Raw genomic sequence first — 12,984 nt, forward strand, 5'->3', positions numbered from 1 at the left:
GTGTTATTACATGCCAAACTGTTAACATGGATTTCACCCGTGACTCTTCCACCAATGTGAATGGCTCACAGGGGCTGTTCACACCAACACCCTCCCAGCACATGCTGCACCTCCACACCAAGTGGCAGAGCCCCTCCTCAAAAGGCAGAGCCCCTGTCTTCACTGAGCCAGTCTCTGGAAGTAAGGAGTGGCCCTGGCTAAGGTGCACCCACCGCCAGTAAAACAGGCACTCTAGAAGCCAGGAGTCCCTTGGGAAAAGGACAGAGCACAAGTATCCAAGAAGGTGGGTAGAAGCAGGCGGACAAGCCAGTGCAAAGGTCAGGTAACAGGAAGTCACAGGTAGCTAAGATGACAGAGGGCCAGAGAGTGGCAATGACAGCCCCAGCCCACAGAAGGACGCAGATGTCTCTTCTGGAGCATGCCGTGGGCATCTGACACTCTAGCACCCAACAGCACTCACTTGGTGTCCAGGAGGATGAGTTTCGTGTTACTGTATCTCTCACTCCTACCCCAGGAGATATGGAAAAGGAGTTATCAGGAGATGCTAAAGGGGACTCCCGGGCCCCAGAGCAGGAAGGGCAGCACAGTGTGGTGGTCTCTCCCACTTGGGGAGCACATCTTTCGCTCCTTTAGTTCCTCTGCAGGCAGCTACAGAGCCACTTACAACCCCCTTCAACAGAAGAGTTATGTGTTTCACTTACCTTCCTGATGTTTAAACTGGTGGCACCTTGTTCTTTGGGGTTAATTCCATGACCAGGTCACTAACATAGCCAAACATGGAGTGCACATATCATTCTCTGCATGGCATAGGCCTCAGAGCCCCGTCTGCTGCAGTCTGAGCAATGCCAGCTTCCACACACTGCAAAGACCCCAGGGTTCTCCTACCTGCATGCTGTACCTCACTGTTTTCAGGGCAGGCCTGGAAGAGCAGCGTGGAGAGTGCTGTAGCTTCTGTGTTCCTGCAAATCCTCCTGGGGAACTCTTTCTCAGCTGCACTTTGGCTTCTGGCCCTCCATTCCCTATGGTTCCCTCATGCCTCCCTGAATGTATTTCTTTGCATCCAAGTTCCTTGCAACAGAGCCAGGGGCCCTTACCAGCCCCTGATATTAAACACACCCTTCAGCACTCTCCAATTCTCAACAGCCAGTGACTGTCACCCTCTCTCCAAGGTACCACTGCCTTCTCCCACTCCACCCAGAAGGGTTGTGGGTATTCACATTTACTCCACACTCCTAATCCTTCAGTGCTCTGCCAGGAGACCAGTTCCTTCAGTGACTAAACATGTGATGGGCACCTATATGGGCAATACCAGAAGGAAGCAGCAAATCAAAACAAGCTAAGGCAACTGAGGTAAGCTCCAGGCACTCCTGTCTCTCTCCTGTGAGTCACAATCAACCATTGTGTCCGCCCAAGGTGGAAGTATTCAAAGACAGGGAACAGGATGGGGACCCAGACTTTCCAGTGGTAACAGCGGAACATGTCAGTCTGGCAGAACCTCTGAAGACGCAGACTTCTGACATACAACTTCCCATGAAAACCTAACAAGGAGCTAGCCAGTGACAAAACCGGGGGTCCAGCATTGAGGGGTCATGTTCATGATCTCTGTACACCATAGACAGCAGACATCCACCTCACATCAGCAGACACATGTCAGCCACAGCAAGCACACAGAATTTAATGTCCCCAGTGCTACTGCAGGCTGTTTAGGATAATTAAGTAATATAAGCTAATTGTTAGTTGATCAAATCCAGGTCATGTCAATTACTAATCTATTTTATCACAAGAATATACATCCTAGGTTTAACAGATATATATGATTCTATAGACAGGTAAGATAAAATAGGCCTTTAAAAGCCTCAGAGACCTACAGAATATGGCATTTAAAGTCATTTTTATTATTTTAAAGATTCCTTGACAACAAGACAGGTTAAATCCTGGCGACACCCAGCCTTCCTCAAAGAAGATGATGAGCATCAAAGAACCTCCTTATGGAGATGGCTTCAAATAGAGCAAACCAGACACTGGGCAAAATGTCCTCATTTTGGCCACAGACAGAATTCTGCCTAAAAAATGGGCAATCTTGGATGCAGGCAGAATTGACAGCCAAACTCTGCCAAGACAGAGAAAGCAAGTCCTCAATAGTTCCTGCCTCACAAATATGCCTGTGAGGTACACTGGGCCAGAAGGCCGAAGATGATGCTCCAATGTTATAGAGAGTTTTTGGTGACTATTCAGGCAGCTAACTGTCTCTGTCATTCTCTCATTTTGGAAGCTGCTAACCTGTACTTCCGGTTTACTCAGGTAATTAAGCTTTATTCCTTCCTTCTCAAGTTTCTGATGGGGTTGAAGACCAGATAGTTTAATCTTACAATTAAGCTTAGTTGTTTAGGGGGTAAGATATTTTTAGGTCTAGATAGATATTTTAAATTGACAAAGATGAGATATGATAGAAATTGATTTACATTCAGAATTTTAGATGCACCAAGATAAGAAAGATGTTTTCTTCAAGATTGCCAAATACAAATAACCAAAAGGCTATGAATGTAACATTTATATAATACATGATTATTTTGTGGTTCTTCTTGTTGTGTATAGTTTAGTTATATGTAATAATATAAATGTATATGTAAAAAAAGAAATATTTTTAAAAAAAATCCTCTTAGAAATAATCCCTTCTAGGAGCACTGTGGCTGCACATGCTGCACTGGCGCCACCTCCTGGCAGCAAGGGCCATTTGCAAATCTTACTCTAAGCCTCTGGCATCCCCAGCCACAGAAGCAGCAGATCTTATCCTAAGAGGCCACCCCACCACCAGGAGCTCCCACTCCGCCCCCGCCCCACCCTCACATCCAGCTTGTAGAGCAGGTGCAGTCCATTGAGTTCAGCAGCTTGCTGGAAACAGGCCACTATTTTCTGATTCCTATTAATGCCTATGACAGCGTTTATGTACAAGATAAATTCATCTCAATTTCCTTTTTCAATTAATGGCCTATTATTTGAACCAGACTCAGCTAAAAACACTCAGCTGATACCATCAATCTTACAAAGATTAAATTTCTCTGTCTGAAGCTACAGGGCACCAGGCTGGACAGGAGATGGCTACCTAGCTGCCGGATGCTGCCAGCTATGTTCAGAACCCTAAGGGTGTAGGTCCTTCCTACCAGGACATCCTAGGGCACTCACTAAAGACCATACATAACACAGGAAGGGAACACAGTGGAGGAGTGTCAAGTGGGTGGTGCTCAAAGACCCAGGGCCACTGTAGCTATGATCTGGGATAAGTGACCTCTACTCTGTGCTACCTACAATGACTCCAGACAGACAAGGAGCGCCCTTGATCATCACCATTCAATAAGACATGAAAGCACGTCACACCACACTGGGGCTGACAGGGAGACTGGTACCAGGACAGGAATGCCAAGGCATGGTCACTGCTTGACAAGCAAAGGAGGGCTAAACAAAGCACATCTATCCCACACACTGTGCTCTTCCCCCGTCAGTCCATTGAAGGCTCTTGCAGTGCCAAGCCAGCCCTGTCTGTGCATGTGGGATTTATCCTCCCTTTCCCTGTACATTTAAATCATTGCCTGTATATTTAGAGGGGGTTATGGGGAAAAGAACTTTCCTGCAGAGGATGCCTGCAGAGGAGTAAGGCCTTGATAGGTGCCCCATGGTGGGATGGTGACATACCGTATTGAGATTCTGTCTGGAGGCTCTGCTGGAAATCCTGATCTATGTATGAGCTTGTAGGTTTTGTTAAATTGTGGAAACCCTCAGCCACTGTTTTTCCAAGCATCTCTGCTTCTCTGCCCTCTGAAAGGCCCCAGGGACACGATGTCAGTCCATGTGACATCAGCTCAGAGTGACACTTTATTGGTTGTTTTCTCCGTTTAGTGTCTAGCAGTTCCCATCGCTTTCTTCAGTTTACCCCCTTTCCTTCTGTTGTGCTAGTCTGGTGCCCATCCTCACTGGGAGGTCTTGTCTTTTTAACATGTTGTGTGTAAGCCTGACTTGAGAAGACAAGAAGTTCGGTCCTGGCAGAGGAAACCCAGAAGGCTATAAGGGGAGGGGCCCTCACCAAAAGGAAACGAGTGCAGCTGGGAAGAAGCAGCAGTCGCAGAAATGGCAAAGGGAAGAAGAGGGCCGTGGGGAAGGTCTATATTCTGAGCGGGACAGAGCTGGAGGCAAGGACATCCCTGAGGGTGGGTGGGTGGAAGGTGGGTGTGAAGAAAATGTCTTTGAGAAGATAGAACACACCTGGCACTGGATGCCCCAAACCTAAAGACTGAAACCCTGACAGGGTTCTCTAGTCCAGTGACAACCCCGAAGCCCCCCCCCACACACACACACCATGCAGGGCAGGAGTCAGACCCTCTTCTGCCCACCATGACACTCTCCCTTTGTTCTCTCTCTCCATATAGCTCCATAAGAGGCCGGGCAGCTGCTCATCGTAGCCCAAGGAAGAAGATAAGCTGACAGATGAGGGTCTGTCAGATCTCCCCTCATGGAGAAGAGAAGCAGCGCCTATGAATGTGACAAAGTGATAAGGATAAAGTACAAAGCATTGGAGCAGAAAGGATGGAAAGTTGACTCGATCCCTGAAGGCTTGGGCACACCAAGCTTGAGATGCTGTTCTCCAAACCAGCAGTTCTGAAAGCTCCCAAACATCTCCCAGCGCCCCCTCCTCCTCCTCCTAAAGCAGCTATCCTGCCCTGGGTCCAGGACCCTTATATTAGAGGGACAATTCTTGTCAGACTGGTGCAGGCTTTATTCCATACCTCTGTAAGGTACACCCATTCTGAAGCAGGTCTAACCCTAAAGGCCTGCGCAGGGCTCACAGAGTAATTGGCAAGCCCGGGAGCAGGGATACTGAGTAGCCCAGGCTCCAGTTCAATCTGTCATCTAAGCCAGCCTGGAGACCCTAGACTCCTCCTCTTACCTCACACACCCCAAGGCCAGCTCCCTCCCATGCTTTTTGTCTGCACCAGTACTGAGGATGCAATCTTAGGCCTTGGCCACCAGCTCTTCCAGGTGCGGGCAGGGGGACTCAGACCACTCAACAGTCAGCGTAATGTGAGAAGCCTTTCATTCAGGACAGTCACACTGTGCTGCGACTACTCTTTGGAGACAGCCCAGACTCAGGTTCCCTTGGCAGGGGACTCATGCCTCAGCTTAAAGATGACTCACCGTGAAGTGTTCCTGTGACTTGTAGTTTTCATCCAGGTAGACACGAGCCCTGTTGTACTCCTTCATTGCATCACTTGACAGTAGTTCCCTGGGGGTGAAAGAGCGAGCACAGTAAGCAAAGGCCCAAAGCCATGCCTCCCACAGGTGTGCTCCCAGTCACAAGGCTATGGTTAAAACTGTTTTGCTTAGCACCCAGAGACCCACACAGCCCCTAACGGGCAAGGCAGGAGGATGGGAAGGAAGAGGGGGCAGCGAATCAGTGACCAGAGTCACAGTGTGTCCCTGGCACACAGAGAGCAGCCCGCAGAGCAGTCTCTGGTCTCCACTGAGCCCGGTGAGATGCTTACACTGTGAGGCCTCCCAGGGATGAAGACACTAATGGGAATACTTGGGACTCACTTAGGCCACACACTATATATAGGTCACTTCCAGAGACTGCCGCTCATTTTGAAGCCGGCAGAAATGGACTCTACAGAGGTGATAAGCCATCACCTACAGCCGCCCAAGAGCCCAGGCAGCCCCACACTATGGACAGTGATAGTGACTAGCATGTCCTTAAAGCAAACAGCAGCCGGTGCTTACCAGTCAATACAGCAAAACCTCACTGGCCCTCCCACCATCCCATTTTACAGTGAAGCCCAAAACAGTTGATTTATCACTGGCTCTAGATTGGCTGGCCCAGAATGTGGGACAAAAGGCTGTTCCTGCCCTGCTGCAGGTGAGAAGCAGGCACAGCATACAGTCCAAGGGAGGCAGCAGGTGAGACCTCAGTGGACCCTCAGGGTATTGCTGCTGGCAGCCACAGACCTCAACGTGCTCAAGGGTGTGGGAAATGGAGACAGAGATGCCTGGGCACCAGACGCATCAAAGCTGCCCGACATGGGATGATGGCTTGACTTCGATCCCCAAGACACATGAGGCAGAAGGAGATAACCGGCTCCTGCAAGTTGCTGCCTGACCTCTACACACATGCCACTGGCACTCTCGTGTCCCTGACCCCAGACAAACGTGACTATAATTTACCTGGCATGGGAAGGAGCAAGAAATTGGTGCTATAATATTTTCAAAACAAGCTGCCAACAGATCCAGGCCCAGAAAGGACAAAAGTAATAGGATTCGTTAAAAGAATCTTAAAATGGCTAATATAAATATGACCGGAGGCCCATAGGAAAATGGGAACATCCAGAAGAAAGGGGTTTCTGGTGATGACGAACGAGAACTGGGGACTCACAGAATGGACTGGGAGCGGGCACCCCCACAAGGCAATGCAGCAGGGGCTCCCCCTCCACTTGGGATGGCAGGGCCCCTCTGGCAACACTGAGTCTAAGGGCAAGGGAGCGGGGCGGGGCGGGGAGAAGAGCAGCATCTGCAGACAGGGAGGATTAATGATCTCCAAACTTGGTCAAACCTGTAGGTGCCCAGCTCAGAACAAGCAATATTAAACCAGAGCCCAGCAAACCGAGCTGCTCCAAACAAACCACACGTAGACGAAAGCGAGCCGGGAAAGCACATTATACACAAGAAGATGAAGATGGACACAAGGGCTGGGCTCTGGTCGGAAACAATGAAACACAGAAGACAATGACACGGCGTCCTTGAAGCAGTGAGGGAACTGACAAGCTCCCATTCATTCCCAATGAACGCAGCTTTCAAAACTAAGAACAGCGCCCTTGTTCAGATGAACAAAGGCTGAGAGAATCAGCAGCAGCTGACTTGTACTGAAATAAACAGTACAGAAAGCTCTTTAGCTGAGGAAAATGGTCCAGGTAGAAGCTGAATCCAGCCAAGAGCAAGGAACACTGTGCAGGAAATGCCCAGGAAGGTGTCTGACAATCCCAGACTTCTCAAGGACAGCTGCTCTTCAAAGCCAGGGCAGCAAGGCACGCACCACAGCACATGGAAGGGACAGTAGTGGTGGGATTCCTTCCTAGAGGCCACTGGCCTGCAGGTGCCACGGCCCAGTGCCCACTGCACGTTTTTCCTTCAGCTGTTCTACTGCTCTGGCCCACAAGCCTCTCTTTCCCACATCAACATGCAGTTCTTGGCATAAACACTAATTTCTGTCAGTGACGTATGCTGCAGATGTTTTTCCTAAGGTGGCTTAGCTCTTCCTTTGTTCAGGTATCTTTCTGTGACAGTATGGCTTTCTTTAACACGACAAGTATGTCAGTCTGATCTTTTTGAGCTGCACATGCTGCACATTCTAAAAGAAATCCTCCCTACCTCAAAGCTGCAAAGACACTCTTCTTTATCTCCATCTGCAAATTTTTCTTTAATACAGCTGGAATTCATTCTGAGGCAGAGCAGAGTGACCACGTGGGACATTGTGACGCAGGATCTTCCCAATGCAGAGTGCAGCATCTCTGAGCCTGCAGCACCAACGCCATGCACTGAGGAAGGCATTCCGCCCAGCACGTCTCTGCCTACCCTTGCTGTTCCAATGCTGCAGTGGGAGCTGGTGCTCTGGCTCCTCAATTTCCCTTCAGGATCGCTTTAGCTGTGCTCCACACTATGCTTCTCTGTGTGACCGGTATTTGCTTATAGAGTGTTGGGAAAATGCTTTTAGCACTTTCATTAAAACTGCTTTGAAGTTATGGACTATTTTGGAGAAATGTGCAGGGGTTGACACCTGATCGAGCTCTCAGACCTTGAGTGGTGGGAATGCAGCCACATTGCTTGGGAAAAACTCAGCTGTGAGCAGGTTGCTTTGCAGGATCTCTTTATATGCAGGACACTGAGGACCACGGTTGTCACTGGCAGGGGCATTTGAATACTTCCTCCTTCTCTTGTCAAGCCAGATGCAAACAGGAGTAAAGGCACAAGAAAAAGTGGCAACAAAGGCCAGAAAATGGCTCAGTGGGTAACAGCATTTGTACAAGCCTGGCAAGCTGAATTTGATCCATGGAGAAAATTCACACACACACACACACACACACACACACACACACACACACACACACACACACACACACGGAGGCAGTAGCAGTAGCAGAACTAAGGATGGAGGGAACACCGGAGACCCATGGGGTGGGGTAGCACCTTCAGAGTTCTCAAAGAACTGAGGCAAAGCCACAACCTCTGGACTCAGCTGTGTCAACGCCAAGCTGTTCCAGTAGAGGGCAGGTCCCAGGAACACGCCATGGATGCTCTTCTGCAACATTCCTCATGATCAAAGCTGTGGCCTAGATGGCTTCTTTCAAAGCCATTCTCCAGGAACAGCATATGACTCCAATGCAACCTTGCTGTGGTCCTGCCATCCTTTCAGAACTTCAGACCATTTCTCCACTGAAAACTACATCTAGGATTCCCTAAATTTTGACTCCTCCTCTTCATCCCTAGTCACCTTTCTGGTCACTGTTAGGATGTTTCTAGAAGACCAAAAAAGGCAGGATGGGTACAGTGGTGTCTGGGGCAAACAGGGGCTTCTGAGCTGGTTCCATTAAGCTGAAGCTGCAGAAGAGGAAGGGCCCCAATCCCAGGCCTGGAGCTCAGGGGTGGGGCTGCTTGCTTCTGCTCCCCTCTGTGTCTATTCACAGAGATGTCTCAAGAAACCCTATCCCCCTTTTTCCTGGGCTGAGTGCAGATGCGCCTGTCCTCTAAGGAGCCACAGAGCACGATTTTCACTGCCTCTCTCCTGGAAAACACAATGTTAGTTCCCACGTTTTGAAGCAGAAGCCACTGTAGAGCCCCATCCAGCCCATCATCATTGTCCGATGCAGCAGGTTGGCCAGCATCCATCCACCTCAGGTACTCTGATGGGGGGGACCCCAAGGTCTGCCCCACCCCAGTCCAGCAGCCCAGATGCTTACTCTTTGAAGGCAAGAAGCTGCCTGATCACTAAGCCACACCTCAATGGGGAAAACTGCAACTCCCTCAACATGATGGGCAGATGTGTTTCGAAAGGTGGTTTTCAAGACTACATCCCTTCCAAAGACCTACCCCACAGTCCACAGGTTCCAGATGAGACTTACTTGACAAACTTGTCCACATGAGACATGGAGGCCTCGTAGTTTTTCCCTCCGAATTCTTGGCAGTGCAAGGCCATGAAGTGAGGCTTGTGTGCATGCAGGACCTGGGGAGAAAGCACAGAGTTAGACCATAGACCCCTGCCATGAGGCATGTGCCTCACCCACAGCTTCCACAGCCAGGGCGCTACCACCGACAGCAGGGCAAAGGCTGCACAGCTGTGCCCACAAGTTCTTAACAGAGTCTCTGAATTTCCACTTTTATGCTTACAACTGTTTCTTTCCAGCCTCTTCTGTGCCTCCGTAGCAAAAATTCAGAATTTCTGAGAACCCTTTTCAATAATCTAGAAGCATTTTTCTCTAATTACAAAAAAAAAGTAGTACTTGTGGACCAAAGAACCTCTGTGAAGTTCTCAACACAAGTCACAGCCTCAGGACATCATTAACCCTGCCGTGCACACCTGTTGAGAGACTGAATCCAGGCAACCATGTGTGTGACAGCATGTGCTCCTGGACATGCCTGAGCGGATGTCAGCTGAAGTCAGAGTGAGAGTACTGCCTGTGTGCTGGCAGGTATGCACACATGTATGTGCTCGGTACACACAGGCTCAGGCTCGTTCTTATTCAGGAAGCACCAGAGCCGGCTTCTAAGCCCACTCCTGCACCCAGCTCACAGACAGCACCAGACAGGCACAGCTTGTGATCTCCGTAGCCCTACAAGATGTTGCCCTATTGTCCTCTGGAGTATGGCAGGAACACACCCATGATCACATGGGCCTTTGAGTAGCACTGCCTAAACTTGTCGAGAGCTCACAACCCTACTTCTATCCAAAACTATCCAAAACTATTCCTAGTTTTCCAACACACTGCTGAAGCTATCAGCAAGGATTCTGATTCAACTGACCTCCCTCCTCCACCACACACACACTGAGTCCTAAGCCCACTCCAAAGAGCACACAGTAAATCCCTCAGTGAGCCGAGACAGCAGCAAAGGCCTACATCCCACTAGTAATAAACCTTGTTCGGCATGGGCAGTACAGCACAGGAAGCCCAGGCATCTCCTGGGTAGGAAGGTGGTGAGGGATTTATCCTCCTGGAGCACCGAAAAGGCAGGTCACTGATGGGGAGCTAGGCCCCGTCAGCCATTGAGGAGCTGGTACAGTGGTTTTCATAGACTTGTGACTTCAGTTGAGTCCACTCCTGGAAGTCCTCAGAATGTCCCTGCTTGTGTCTACTAAACTGGAAGGGGGTGGGGAGTGAAGGAGTATGGCGCACTGAGGCACGGATGCTAGCACCACCTTTCTATTAAACAGGAAGTAACACTAAAGCTGAAAGGCTCCAACTCAGTCCCCAGACAGATGATGGAAGCCACTTTAACAGCCTCCTGTTCAAAGGCCCGGACACCCTGCGTCCCTTGTGTGCAGGCACCTACTGGCTTCTCTGCATCTTCCTTTGACTGTCCCAGGCCCAGCGGAGGGGAGAGTCCTCAAAAGTCCCAACTTTCACTTTGTGAACAGAGCTACATAACCACTCTCTGCAGGTCTCAAACCTGGCCGTCTTCATGCAATCCCTTTCTAAGTGAGTTTCTGTTGTTGTTTAAGCAAACAGCCTTCAGTAGCACAAAGGTGGATATTTGAATGACTGGAACTCAAGGTTCAACTATGACCCTACACACCTTCTAAAGAGAAGGAGCTAAGATCAGCAGCTACATGAGGACCCAAATGTGAGCTGTGGAGGAAGAAGCTCCATGCTGGCAAACACAAACAAGCAAGCAAACAAACAAAAACACCAGCCTAATAGGCTGCCATGGTACCAGGCAAAGTGGTCCCTCCCCAGACACCGTGGGTACTACTCACAAGGAGCACAGACCCTGCCAGCCACTCACCAGGATATAGAGGGGGGTAAATCAGGACATGCTATGGTCGCAAGGTAACCTTTTAGGAGTAGGTATCACCTGGAAGAGGGCTGGCTCTCGTTTCCCATGTGATAGAGACATGCGACCTACAGCAACACCTAGGCTCAGAGGAGAAGGTCCAGGAGAAGGACAAGGATGGGTAGGTGGGTACTCTGAAGGGCCACACCTACCCAGCAGGCCAGGCTGCTCCAATGAAGGTCCTTGGTTGAAAGGAGCAGTATCTGACAGATAGCTACAAACTGAAAGGCAGCAAAGAGGAGATGAAAATCACACACAGCATGTGCCAGCATGGCTACAGGTAGCAGTAGTGAGCCCAGCTGAGGATCAACCAGCCCAGGGCCAGAGAGAGCACAGCCCACGTCCATCCATCGTGCACACACTTAGGGCTTGAGTGCACTGTGGGTATCTGAAAGTGCAGGCATAGCAAAGAGCTGACCAGATTCACCCAGAAAGGACCTTAGCATCGCCCTGACTACCTCAGAAAAGCAAATCCTAAAGAACTCTGGAAGTCTCGGGGTCCTGAGACTTTGGGGCACAAGATACAGAACTCAAAGTCTCACACGGACGACAAGCACAGTTCTAGAAGCATAGCTGACTGGCAGCTGGGGATCAAAGGGTGCTTTAGCCTTTTCAGTTATATTTTTAAAAATGTTTTTCGTTTGTTTTTGTTTTTTGTTTTTTGTTTTTTTTTTTTTTTTTATTTCAAGACAGGGTTTCTCTGTGCAATTGTCCTGGACTCACTTTGTAGACTAGGATGGCCTCAAACTTAGGCGTGAGCCACCATGCCCGGCTTTGTGCAAACTTTTTAAAGGAACAGAGAAAGTGATGAGAAGATCTGTATAGGAACTGACAGAGGAGAGCCAGAACTGACAGCCTCTGACCTGGCCAGGTTGGGCAGGAAGCATCCTTTCTAACCTTACTATACACTCACAAGCCCTGCCTCTGCCAGCAGTGGTGTGTGTTGCATGAGCTGGGACTTTTCCTGAAAACCAGGATGCTCTGCCACTTCAGGAACATCAGCCTGATGAGTGATGGCATGTGCAAGGACAGCAAGAGCTTAGCCTAAGGCCCTGCACATCAATGACTCCATCTTTCCCTGGATTCTATTCTTCATCCCTGAGATTAATCCCCACCCTGGACTGGTGATCTGGAAATTACTTCATGGCTACTACTGTGTACCGTGGGCCAGTTCTTGACCTGCCTAAGCTGCTCCTATAAATTAAAGATGAGGCTTGCCCCACAGGTGGTAGGAAGAAGCCATGAGCTGGTGTGAGGAAAGGCATGGGTCACTGCCACCTGGCAGGGCTCCTTTGTTTTATTCATGCCTGGACACATTTGATGTAGGTCATACTTGGGGATAAGGAGTCCGCAATGACGATGACAATTACAACACATCCACCATGGCCAAAGAAGCAATGGATGCTGTTGTCTCCTGAGATCCCAACAGCCTGTGTGACTGGGGTATAGATGAGGGGTGGTCACCTCAAAGGCACAGGCCAGGATCCTAGCTGGCATGGCAGCAGCACCAGAGGCATGCCCTGGGTGGCCACTCCTTGTAGGCTCCACCCACTGGGCAGAGTTGGGCCACTCTGCTAACAGTGCAAGCTTCTCTCAGGAGAACTCACACCTAGGACCTGTCTAGTTGGCACTCAAATGGGAATCCCATTCAGAATTACACGCAGGTGCTCTTCCGCTGTACCCATTCTCCTCACTGGCTTATATCCAGGTGCTCTGCTGGAGCGCCCATTCTCCTCACGGATTATGCCAGGGGGCTTTGCTGGTGTGCACACTCTCCTCATGGACTGATATCTGGGGGCTTTGCTGGTGTGCACACTCTCCTCATGGACTGATATCCGGGGGCTTTGCTGGTATGCACCCTCTCCTCATGGACTGATATTGGGGGCTTTGCTGGTGTGC

The 12,984-nt window shown here is 49.8% G+C and overlaps 1 protein-coding gene across 2 annotated transcripts in view; it reads right to left on the minus strand.

The window, feature by feature from the left end:
- Positions 1 to 12,984, minus strand: part of INPP5A (inositol polyphosphate-5-phosphatase A) — a 192,902-nt gene that overhangs the window by 98,006 nt on the left and 81,912 nt on the right. For both annotated transcript variants that reach the window (XM_084766895.1, XM_084766896.1), the window contains exons 3-4: positions 9,159 to 9,259; positions 5,188 to 5,275 (exon numbers count right to left, since the gene is read on the minus strand). In XM_084766895.1, the coding sequence (XP_084623021.1) occupies positions 5,188 to 5,275; positions 9,159 to 9,259 (189 nt within the window). The remainder of the gene's footprint in view (positions 1 to 5,187; positions 5,276 to 9,158; positions 9,260 to 12,984) is intronic.

The sequence above is a fragment of the Acomys minous genome (genome assembly GCF_964271855.1).
Source record: "Acomys minous genome assembly, chromosome: 2".
NCBI classification, from domain to species: domain Eukaryota; kingdom Metazoa; phylum Chordata; class Mammalia; order Rodentia; family Muridae; genus Acomys; species Acomys minous.